At 36.2% G+C, this 12,729-nt stretch overlaps 1 protein-coding gene across 2 annotated transcripts in view; it reads left to right on the forward strand.

The window, feature by feature from the left end:
- Window positions 1–823: 823 nt before the first annotated feature.
- LOC131143718 (protein PLASTID TRANSCRIPTIONALLY ACTIVE 12, chloroplastic) overlaps window positions 824–12,729 on the forward strand; it is a 50,526-nt gene continuing 38,620 nt past the window's right edge. Inside the window, exons 1-2 of one of the 2 annotated variants that reach the window (XM_058091985.1) lie at window positions 824–1,097; window positions 11,350–12,015. In XM_058091985.1, coding sequence (XP_057947968.1) covers window positions 933–1,097; window positions 11,350–12,015 — 831 coding nt within the window. In that variant the 5' untranslated portion in view covers window positions 824–932. The remainder of the gene's footprint in view (window positions 1,098–11,349; window positions 12,016–12,729) is intronic. The other variant, XM_058091986.1, reaches the window with a different exon arrangement.

Below are 12,729 nucleotides of genomic sequence, written 5' to 3' on the forward strand. Positions count from 1 at the left end.
ATATGTCGATAGTGGCTCCCTTTACATTTCTACATTTTAAAAAATATTTTATTGCTCCAAAAAATACCAAAATTTATGAATTACATTATAATTACAATACTTTTAAATCATAGATATATAAGCAATTTAATAATTATTTTATTTTAAAAATTTGAAAAATACAGCTTCTTTGGGCTTGTTTGGCATCGTTGCCATTTTTCTGTTATCTGTTTTTGTTTCTTCATATTGAAGAAATATATTATAAAAACAAGTTTGTTTATGTTTCTATTGTTGGTTTTTAGTTGTTTGTTAAAAAACTTTAAAACTAAATTTTGTGGTTTTTAGTTATTTGGACAACTTATTGTCAAAATTTTTAATATGCAAAAATAGTTTTTTAGATTAAATTATTCGTTTTACATGCTTTTAAGTTAAAATAAAAATTAAATGATCATAAAAATTTAAATATAATTAAAATAAAATTATACATAAATTTTAAAAAATAATAGTAAAGTTAATTACAAAATACTTTACTATTTTTAATTGTGAGGTCTAATAAAATTTTTTATTATAAAATAAAATTTGAAAATAGAATAATTATGTAAAATAATTATAATAATTTTTTAACATGCATTATTTGTAATTTTATTATTTTAATCATATTTATAATATTATTTAATTTAAAAAAGAAAATAAATAATTTTATAATTAAAATTTTTATTTATATTAATTTATAAATATTAAATTTAATTATATTATTTGTTGGTTTCTAATTTTTAATTTTTCTTTCTAGATTTTAGTTTTAATTTTTAGTTTTTGTTTCATTAATTTTTGACACGAACCCTTATTTTCTATTTTCTAAAAATGATAAATTTTCCATTATCTCCTAAACACATCTCTCTCGCTCTCTCTCTCTCTCTCTCTCTCTCTCTCTCTCAGCCAATTCGAAGCTTCGAATGGGAGCCAAAGTCCTTACACGGTATCCACCATTGCAGCAGGGGCCTTCGCGCACTATCGCAGGCTTCGCAGCAACAGGAAGCCTCTTCTCTCACCGTCGAGGCTTCACAGCAGTGTGGTCGATTTCGTCGTCAAAAAATTCTCTGCAAAAGAGCAAGATTCCGGTCAGATTTCATTGATAGGATTTCACACAAATGTTTGCAAATTTTACTGCAAGTTATTTTGAAGTTTCTAAATGTTCTCATTTTCTTTCTACGTGAAGCAAACGATTTGGATCCTGAACCCCCTCCCCCCCTCCCCACGCCAATCCGGGAAGCAAACGACCCTCGAGCTGGAACGTTCTTTCCGGATCGCGGTTCCTGGTGGGGAGGGGAAGGGGGGGGGGGGGGGGGGGCACCGACCCAGGTGACTATGCTCTTTTCAACGCCTGAGAAAGAGATTGATAAAACTTGATTCATGGAATTAATATGGAATGATGAGCTGGCTTCCAAAGTTAAAATTAAGTTACCTTGCCCTGTGTTGTGCACAAACATGTGTATTACCTGTCATAAATACTGAACAAGTATTATTGTATTTCATAGATATAAGAGAGTATACATGGGCGTCTATTTATATAAGAGGCATGAAGTACTGTACAAGTAAATAGGAGTGCAATACAATAAGAGTTTAGTACAAGTAAATAAGGGTTGGGCTTCAGCCCAAAGTTTAATACATGTCAACAGTCGCCCTCAAACTCAATTGGGTGGGAGACCAGCTTGAGGTTGTCAACCAAAGCATGATGACGTCCCTTAGGATGTGATTTGATGAAGATATCTACAAACTGATCTTTAGAAGAAATTGAGAAGAGCTTAAGAGCACCGTGGACAACATGATAACGAATAAAATGACAATCAATCTTGATGTGTTTAGTCCGTTCATGGAAGACATCATTGTGAGTAATAAGAATGACACTTTGATTGCCATAATAAAGAGGAGTAGCAGAGGATGTGGACACACCTAAGTCCTTGAGAAGCCATTGTAGCCAAAGGAGCTCAAATGTGGTATTAGCAAGGCCATGATATTTTGCTTTAGTACTGGAGCGAGCCACAAGGGTTTGTTTCTTACTTTGCCAAGAAATCAGATAAGTGCCAAGAAGACTTGCCCAATCAGCATCAGAGAATGCACGAAGAACAAGCAGAGACTGAGCAGAGTAGAAAAGGCCATGGAAGAGAGTGCCCTTTAGATATCGAAGAATGCGCATAACAGCAGCATAGTGAGTTGATCATGGAGCAGACAGATACTGGCTCACCTGGTGAACGACATAGGAGATGTCTGAACGAGTGATAGTGAGATAAAGTAGGCTACCAACCAAGTGTTTGTAAAGAGAGGGATTAGGCAATGGTTTCCCCCTGAGGGAGTCAAATGCGCATTAAGTTCAACTGGAGTCTCAACAGTCTTGCTATTAGTGAGTCCAGCTCGAGACAAGAGTTCATATGCATACTTGGCCTGAGAAATGTAAAGACCATCTCTGGAATGAGTGATTTCAAGATTTAAGAAGTAGCTGAGATGATCAAGATCTTTCATCTCAAACTGCTAACTAAGAAAATCCTTGAGTTCCTGAATGCCATTGAGGTCATCACCAGTTATGATCATATCATCCCCATATAGGAGAAACAAAATGGTGCCTTTGCAAGTGCGATGAAGAAATAAGGTAGAATCATAGGGACTGGTAGTGTAACTCAAGCGAAAGATGGTGGAGCTGAACTTGGCAAACCAAGCTCGTGGAGCTTGTTTAAGACCATAAAGTGCACGTCGAAGGTGACAAACCTTGTTTGGTTCGACAGAGAGACCAGGTGGAGGTTGCATATAAACTTCTTTGCTTAACTCCCCATTAAGGAAGACATTTTTGACATCCATTTGAAAAATGTCCCACTTACTAGCAGTAGCAACAGCTAAGAGGGCACGAAAAGATGAGATACGAGCAACTGGAGCAAAGGTTTCCTCATAATCAATCCCATACTCTTGTGTAAAACCTTTTGCAACAAGACGAGCCTTATAGCGCTCAATGGACCCATCAGAGCGAGTCTTGATCTTGTAGATCCACTAACAACAAACAAAGGATCGTCCATGAGGGAGAGTAACCAAATCCCAAGTATGGTTCTTAGATAATGCATGAACTCAAAAATGCTATTAGTGACAGATTCACTATTACTCAAAAGGCCTCCACTGACCCTTTATGGCAGATTGCAATGAAAGAGGAACTTGATGCATTATCTAAGAACCATACTTGGGATTTGGTTACTCTCCCTCCTGGACAGTCTGTTGTTGGTTGTTAGTGGATCTAGAAGATCAAGACTCGCTCTGATGGGTCCATTGGGCGCTATAAGGCTCGTCTTGTTGTAAAAGGTTTTACACAGGAGTATGGGATTGATTATGAGGAGAACTTTGCTCCAGTTGCTCGTATCTCATCTCTTCGTGCCCTCTTAGCTGCTACTGCTTCTAGTAAGTGGGACCTTTTTCAAATGGATGTCAAAAATGCCTTCCTTAATGGGGAGTTAGGTGAAGAAGTTTATATGCAACCTCCACTTGGTCTCTTTATTAAACCAAACAAGGTTTGTCACCTTCGACGTGCACTTTATGGTCTTAAACAAGCTCCACAAGCTTGGTTTGCCAAGTTAAGTTCCACCATCTTTTGCTTGGGTTACACTACCAGTCCTTATGATTCTGCCTTATTTCTTTATCGCACTTGCAAAGGTACTATTTTGCTTCTCCTATATGTGGATGATATGATCATAACTAGTGATGATCTTAGTGGCATTCAGGAACTCAAGGATTTTCTCAGTCAGCAGTTTGAGATGAAAGATCTTGGTCATCTTAGCTACTTCTTGGGTCTTGAAATCACTCATTCCAGAGATGGTCTTTACATTTCTCATGCCAAGTATGCATATGAACTTTTGTCTCAAGCTGGACTCACTAATAGCAAGACTATTGACACTTTAGTTGAACTTAATGCGCATTTGACTCCCTTAGGGGGGAAACCATTGTCTAATCCCTCTCTTTACAGACACTTGGTTGGCAGCCTAGTTTATCTCACTGTCACTCTTCCAGACATCTCTTATGCTGTTCACCAGACATGGTTTTAAATAATGGCCGTTACGTAGCGTAACGGAAGTCGAAGGCTCTGAGACCGATACAGGCTGATAATGCGATTCGAAAAAAATTCACAGTCGTAATGGCAGTTACATCTTCGTAATGGCCTGTAACGGCTGTTACCCCAACGTTACACTTTGTAACGTATGGACCATTACATGGCCGACAACTTGCAGAAATTTGAATCCCTAAAGGCTTTCTGTTGCAGCACTGCTTTCCCCCTCTCCCAACCACCCATCTGCCATTCAATCTAACTAAGTCTAACATTCAAAGAGCAAATTGGAAAGTAAAAAACTTACCTTGAAATTTTGTTGGCCGAAGCAATTAGAAGGCTTCACTTCTTCGAAGCCTGAGAGTGAGCAGATGTACTCATCTTCGCAGCCTTCCAGGACTTAGGAATTGCAGACTTGCAGTTGCAGCAGCTTGGCGAGTCTCCGGCGACAGGTTTGCAGCAGCTCCGCCGCCTCTGTGAGTCGCCGATAACCTTTCGGCAGCTTCTTTCGCTAGTCGTCGCACTCGCCACTAGCTAGCCCTTCGATTTCGGCTTTGGAGCTTGGAGTCATAGGCTCATCGCTCATCGGCCGTTTGTGCTTCGCTCCTTTGAGGCTCCTCCGAGTCCCCTCCCCTCTCTCGGTCTTACTTAGACTCTCTGCTCATCTCAGTGTATGAGATAAGCTTTAAAAATTCAGTCAACACTCAACACCCACAACACTTAAGTCTTAAACTTCTCATTATGTTTTTTTTTTTAAAATTATATTTTGTTGTAAATTATGTATGTTAAATTGAATTAAAAAAAAGAGTAATTTAATAGAGTAAAAAATTAGAAAACAATAATAATTATGTAAAGTTGTTTTTCTTAATTTATAAATATTTTAATTGTCTTATATTTTTTGAAAGGTAATTATGAAAATCTAGTTCCATCACATATTTCCTTTTTATTAATATTTTTTAAGTTTTAAAACATCATTTTGACCTTAAATTTAAAATTAGGTAAAATAAATCTTTACATAATCTATTTTTTGTTTTTAGTTATCAAATAAAGTAAAAATTGATAACTTAATAAAATTTTTTTTAATCTAATAGTTAATACATTAATAATTCTGATTTTTACTAATTACTACTGGAATTTGTATAAAAATTTTATTTTAATCCATATACTGAGAAAATGCTTAAAAAGTTAAATAGTCAATTTGTACTATATGGATCTCTATTAGTGATGCTGTGATTTATATGAAAGTAGAGTAAAAGTCTCTTTCACTTTTAAAATTATAATGTTAATTTCTTATAGTTATAAATGAAAATAAAATCAAGTTATAAAAAATAATGAAAATATCTTTTTGAAGATAAAGGAATATATTTTTTTGTAATAAAATATCTAATATTTTATAATTTTGTTTATTTAAATATAAAAATAATAAACATTACTTATTATTTTTAATCAAATATTATTTTTTATTTTTACGTAATAAGTATTTAAAATTAGAAGGACTATTTAGTACTTATTATTTAATATTTACTAAATTACTAATTATATTATTCCTGTCATTTTTTTAGAAAGATTGTAACTTTATATTTTCTCTATGTTTTGTGTAGAGATCATCAAATTAAGTCTATCAATATGTCACGTGATAGAGGAAATGAGAACTTACCTAGTGAGGATATTTGATGGCATTTTGGTATTGCGGTGGATAGTCATAGACATGTTATTATGTGTATGTTATGTGGGAAGATAATTAAAGAGGACATTACACGCTTAAAACAACACTTGGCACATAAAAATGGTCAAGTAGCTGGATGCTCAAATGTGATCACACAAGTAAGAGAACAAATGATGAAACATTTACAACAGTATGCTGAGAAAAAAAGAGAAACAAAAAAGGCGAGAAGAAGCAGAAGCCCAAATCAGAGGAGATTTTGAGAATTTGAGTGATGAAGAAGACTTGGAAGAAGAAATATGAGATTTGCTCGACAAGAAAACATATAATCACAGCAACAATGGGAAGAGAGACAAAGATTTCGAGCAAGAACAATTGGAGGGGGTAATATTTATGAAGAGGGAGGTGGCTCTGACAGTGGTGCTACCAGTGGTTTCAATAGAGCAGGAGCTCGATCTTATAGTGGTCAAGAAGCTGGAGGTGGTGAACGACAATGGATCAATCCTGATGCTCCTGAAGTTAGACTAAAGGCAATAGATCTTATTTTAGAAAGAAGTAAGAGTTCGAAACAACCAAAAATCAACACTAAGTTATTGAAAGGTTTAAGAAGTAAATTAGGAAAAGCAGTTGGAAAATTCTTAATTTATAATCAGATTCAGCGAACGTAGTTGACTCTCCATTTATGTAGCTTATGCTTGATATTGCTGCAGAGGTTGGAAAGGGGGTGAAGGGTCCATCACCCTATGAGATATCTGAAATTTATTTGGAGTAAGAGTATTAGGAAATGAAAAATTATATAGTTTCTTTTGCTGGAATTTGGAAGGGGAGAAGTGTAACCCTTATATGTGATGGTTGGTCAAGACCAACTAGAAAACACATTATAAACTTTTTAGTTTATTGCGATAGAGACACCGTGTTTCATAAATCAATTGATGCCTCTGATGTGTCAAGTAGAACAACTGAATATTATTTCAGGTAATTTTCTAATTTTAATTGTATATGCAAATAGTATTATGAATTTGCATATTTTTAATTAAATAGTAGTAATTATTGAATCTATAATTTCATTTCAGATTAATGGACGAAATTGTTGAAGAAATTGGAGAAGAGAATGTTGTCCAAGTAGTGACTGATAATGAAGCTGCAATGAAGGCAGAAGGAAAATTATTAATGCAGAAGAGACCCAATCTCTATTGGACAGCATGTGCAGCTCATTGTATAGACCTTATTCTTGAATATATTGGTTAAAAAAGTAACGTGAAGAAGGTCTTAGAAGATGTAAGAACAATAACCTCATTTATTTACAACCACACATGAACAGTGAATTTCATAAAGAAATTCACAAATAATAGAGAGTTACTTCGCCCTGCCATCACTTGATTTGCCACAAACTTCATTGCTTTGGAGACTATTGTCAGACATAAACAAGCATTAAGAGAAATGTTTACATCCGATGCTTGAAAAAACTCAAGGTTTGGGATGACAAAATCAGACCCAGCATATGATTCGAAGAAAATTATCTTAGGCAAAGAGTTTTGGCAAAATGCCTCCGATATAATTAAAGTGCAAGAACCCTTAGTGAAAGTTCTTAAATTGTTTGATGGTGATGAAAAACCAACCATGGGTTTCATTTACGAGGCAATTGATAGGGCGAAATTGGCCATTCAAAAAGATTGCCGGATTTACAAAGACTGTTGGAATATTATTGACAACCGGTGGAGTTTTCGGTTGCACCAAGATTTGCATTCTGTTGGAAAATTATTGACAACTGGTGGAGTTTTTGGTTGCACCAAGATTTGCACGCTGCTGGTAAGTGTAAATCAAATACAATTTCTTATTATTTTAACTTTTAAATTATGCATAGTTGTATTACAAAACTATTGATTAATATGTTTTTAAATTTAATTATAGGATATTTTATGAACCCACAATTTCTTTATGGTGCCCCACCCTCTCTTGAAGTTGTTAGATAAGTCATGGATGGGGTTAAAAAAGTGATAACCAAGTTGGTACCCGATATAGATACTCAAATTTGGGCTATTAATCAAGTAAGTATTGGTTCCATTAAATTGAATGATGAATTGTTCTAGTATTCTGTAATACTTTCAAGAATAATTATTAATACATCTAATTAATTAATTATATTTTCACAATCATCCTTTTTTAGTTGTTGATATATCGAGATAGATAGGGGACTTTTGGAACCCCGTTGGCTCAAAGGGCAGTGAAAAAACAAATCCTGGTAAATATAGGCTATATAGCTATATAATGGATGAATGACTCTATTTTCTCTTTTTATGTTCAAATTTGACTTTTGAAATATACGCTATACTGACATAAAATTTTTTTAATTATTCATGTAGCCGAATGGTGGATTCATTACGGCTTGTGTACTCCTAAGCTCCAAAGAATAGCAATCGGAGTTCTTAGCCAGACCACATCAGCTTCGAACTGTGAACGTAATTGAAGCACCTTTAGCCTCATCTATACGAAAACAAGAAATAGATTAAAGTACATGAGACGACAAAAACTTGTTTTCGTACATTACAACATGAGGTTAAAGTTAAGACGTACAATGAGAAGAAGCCAATGAGAAATTGAAGAGGGTTTCAATCCTATCAATTTGGACTACATTTTCGAAGAAGATGATCCTTTAAGTCAATGGTTAGAGGAGAGAGAGACATCACTACTCAACGGTTAGGACAATTCAAATTGGTTAAATGAAGAAGTTGGTGTACTACAGCAGGAGGTGATCAATCACCAATAAACGTGCATGATGATTCAAGTTCAAGCCCTGAACGTACACAAAGTGATGACAATCTTGGTTTGAGCCTACCAAGTGATGATGATGGTAATAGTGGTGCTGGAGCTGGGGTTGGGGGGGTGGTAGTGGTGGTGTTGGAGGTGGCGGTGTAGGATATAATTATGGATATGACATAGGGACATCATTTGTAAGGGATATACAACCTTCTAATCCTTATAGACTACATGACATACCTGAAAATTATGACTTGGGTATTCCTCCACGGAACCAATCTTCACAACCTAGGAGAAGGTGTGCTCGTGGTGACCCTAGTGATTTTGCTGAAGATTCATATGGTGTGGTTCGTAGTTTTGGCGACTTTGGTTTAGATGGTTCATCATCACAATCATATGGATCTCATCCAGCATATCCACATTATGCATCTTGTGACTCACATTTTTATCCTAGTGGATCAGGAATCTCAGAATCTAGTGAGTCATGATATGATCAAAGAGGAGATTATGCACCCCCTATATCAGTTGGATTTTCACCACCAGTACATTTTCAAGAGCAACAACGAAATGATGCAAACTTGGGTTTATTCAGCTATGTATTTCCACAAGGATGGGGAGAGAATTTTCAATCCCAATCTCAAGATATAGATGCAAATTATGAAGACCCTCTACGTCATTCTTTTTGGTGGTGACATGTATTATGTTATAAATTTGTAATATTGTATTCATGTATTTTCAACTATTTATTGATATTTGATATTAATCACTTTTTAAATTCATGTATGTGTAATGTGTATATTGAGTATTGAGTCTATTGATTCATTTTTAGTAACTTTATGACTTTAATTAATTGATTCTTACATTTCTACATCTTTTTACTCATTAAAGTAATTTAAACTATAAAAATATGTTTTTTTTTTTTTTTTGTAAACAACGTACTAAAATTAATATCATAATGCCTATTAAAAAGCATTTGTAGGTTGAATGAAAGCCTTCAAAATTCATTAAAAATCATGTATTAATGGATTTCATGCTTATTTTTCGATTTTGGCATGGTTGTGCATGCGTGAAAAAAATTCACGACCGTTATGCCCCCTTCCCATTACGTAACACCCGCGTCTCTTGCGGCACCCGCGACCATTATGCGACGTTACCCGCGACCGTGATTTCGAACCATGTCACCAGGTGAGCCAATATTTGTCTGCTCCACGATCGACTCACTATGCTGCTGTTCTGTGCATTCTTCGATATCTGAAGGGCACTTTCTTCCATGGCCTTTTCTACTCTGCTCAGTCTTTGCTTGTTCTTTGTGCATTCTTTGATGTTGATTGGGAAGGAGATCCCAGTGGTCTCAGGTCCACCACTGGTTATTGTTTTCTTTTTGGCACTTCTCTGATTTCTTGGGGAAGTAAGAAACAAACCCTTGTGGCCCGCCCCAGTGCTGAAGCAGAATATTGTGCCCTTGCTGATACCACATCTGAGCTCCTTTGGCTATGATGCCTTCTCAAGGACTTAGGTGTGTTCACATCCTCTACTACTCCTCTTTATTGTGACAATCAAAGTTCCATTCATATTGTTCACAATGATGTTTTCCATGAACGGACTAAACACATCGAGATTGGTTGTCATTTTATCCGTTATCATCTTGTTCATGATGCTTTCAAGCTCTTCTCAATTTCTTCTAAAAATCAGTTTGTAGATATCTTCACAAAGTCACATCCTAAGGGGCGTCATCGTGCTTTGGTTGACAACTTCATGCTGGTCTCCCACCCACCTTGAGTTTGAGGGGGTCTGTTAACGTGTATTAGGCTTTGGGCTGAAGCCCAACCCTTATTTACTTATACTACACTCTTATTACTTGTACTGCACTTGTACTGTACTCCTATTTACTTGTACAACACTCAGTGCCTCCTATATAAATAGGCACCAATGTATACTCTTTTAAACATATGAAACACAATAATATTTGTTCAGTATTTCTAGGATGTTAACGTATATTAGGCTTTGGGCTGAAGCCCAACCCTTATTTACTTGTACTACACTTTTATTACTTGTACTGCACTTGTATTACTTGTACTACACTCTTATTACTTGTACTGTACTTGTACTGCACTCCTATTTACTTGTACAGCACTCCGTGCCTCCTATATAAATAGGCACCCATGTATACTCTTAGACACAAGAAATACAATAATACTTGTTCAGTATTTTTAACATGGTATTAGACAATTAGCTTCTAGGGGTCTGTTAGGTACAATTTGGATTGTACTTCATGCCAGTTAGGAGCCCATGAGTGGACTTGATACACATGAGTGAACAACAACTTGACCCAAAAGCTTAAGGCTATTGGGTCTTGGGCCCAACCATGTATACCCATCATCCACTCAAATTTTCCAATGTGGGACGAACTCACAAGTGAAATTTTGCTCTGATACCATGTTAGAAATACTGAACAAGTATTATTGTATTTCTTATATTTAAAAGGGTATACATGGGTGCCTATTTATATAGGAGGCACGGAGTGTTGTACAAGTAAATAGGAGTACAGTACTAGTGCAGTACAAATAATAAGAGTGTAGTACAAGTAAATAAAGGTTGGGCTTCAGCCCAAAGCCCAATACACGTTAACATTACCTTTTATGTTTTATGCGTGTTCATCCTTATTTGATTCATTTATTTGTTTTTTTTTTTACATAATTGTGTAAGGTTATTGTCAAGGCATATATTTGGTCGGATATATGAATTGTGACCTTCCAAACTTTCTAAATGTGCATGTTGTTTATTGAAGACTACATATAAACTCATTTGAGCATTTTTGTGTAGTTGAACAGAATGTTTATTGATATAATTTTATCTTTTTCTGGGAACCACCTAGATATCATTTCTAGGTTCATTTCCAGCGGAAAAACTGAAAGTGAGGTTTGGATTGAATAATTTACCTCGAGGTCCTCCCTTAGTTTATCCCGTGAAGTGTGAAAAGAAGGATGAGTCCATTAAGGAAATATCTGTTGAGCGCCCACCGTACTACAGTTATATGGACTCCACATCTGGGCAGCTTGAACCTGCCTCTGGTGCACGTGCAAGTATCCCTGGACGAGAGTACTGGCCAGAGGGCACAGCTGAACGTATCAGGGCTGCCAGGGCTCCTGAACCGACTGGCAAGTCAATGGGAACTCCGTCCTATGGGAAAAAGCCTGGAAGTAGGAGGAAGAAGTACAGGACAGCGGCTTCTGCCCCTGAATCCTCAGCAACAAGCATTGAGTCAAGTGATCCAGTGGCTACAGTAACTTCAGATGACGGACTGGAAGAGCCCACATATTTTTCCTCTGAATATGTTACCTATGAGGCAGAACCTAAGGAAGAGGAGTTGACTGGATACGAATTAGATAAGAAGCTTGGCTATCCTCATCCCTTCGTTGATCCAAAAGCAAAGAAGCCAATAGAGAATACACTCCCAGATGAAGAACTATGGTGGAACTGGAAGAAGCCAGAAAAGGAACAGTGGTCTAGATGGCAGAGGAGGCGACCTGATGTTGAAACGGTCAGTACCAACAGGGATAAATGAAATGAATGCAATATAAGTTAGTCTAATTAGCATGCACCTATTTGATTGTTATTGAATTGTGCTGTGTTGAAAAAGTGATCCTGACACATGCCAGCTGAGGATACCTAGTCCAAAAGTTAACTCTTTTTCCTTCACTTTGATGAGAAGATTTGTAAAATTTTTACAACTTTGACTAACTTCAGTGGAGGTTGCTTTCACCAACTTTCATTTTTGGAGTTTCTTACCTTTAGTATAACAAGTGTTTTAAAGATGCCAGAGAGTCTCCCTGCCCCAAACCACCTCATTTTTCTTTCCTGAAGCAAGATTCAGAGCAAAAGACATGTACCCTTCTTTTTTAGGGAGAGAGAGTGGTTTCTCTATTGACCTTGTGGATTGTTTTCCCACTCAGTCAATCATTGCTGAATATAAACCATTTTTACTGGTGGTTCCAGTTGATTGGGTTATAGCGCATGCGCACACACACACACACACACACACACACACACACACACAAATGTTTGGCTGCAAATCCTTGTTATGCTTGTTGAATATAAACCATTTTTACTGGTGGCTCCAATATATTGGTTATAATACACACATGCACATACATGTTTCGCTGGGAATCCTTGTTTTGCTTTTGAGGCCCATCAATGAAAGCCATATACTTTGTGCACATGGTAGAAAAGTTCTCAAATGTGAAATCCAGCTGTA

Source organism: Malania oleifera, chromosome 12 (genome assembly GCF_029873635.1).
Source record: "Malania oleifera isolate guangnan ecotype guangnan chromosome 12, ASM2987363v1, whole genome shotgun sequence".
Lineage (NCBI taxonomy): Eukaryota > Viridiplantae > Streptophyta > Magnoliopsida > Santalales > Ximeniaceae > Malania > Malania oleifera.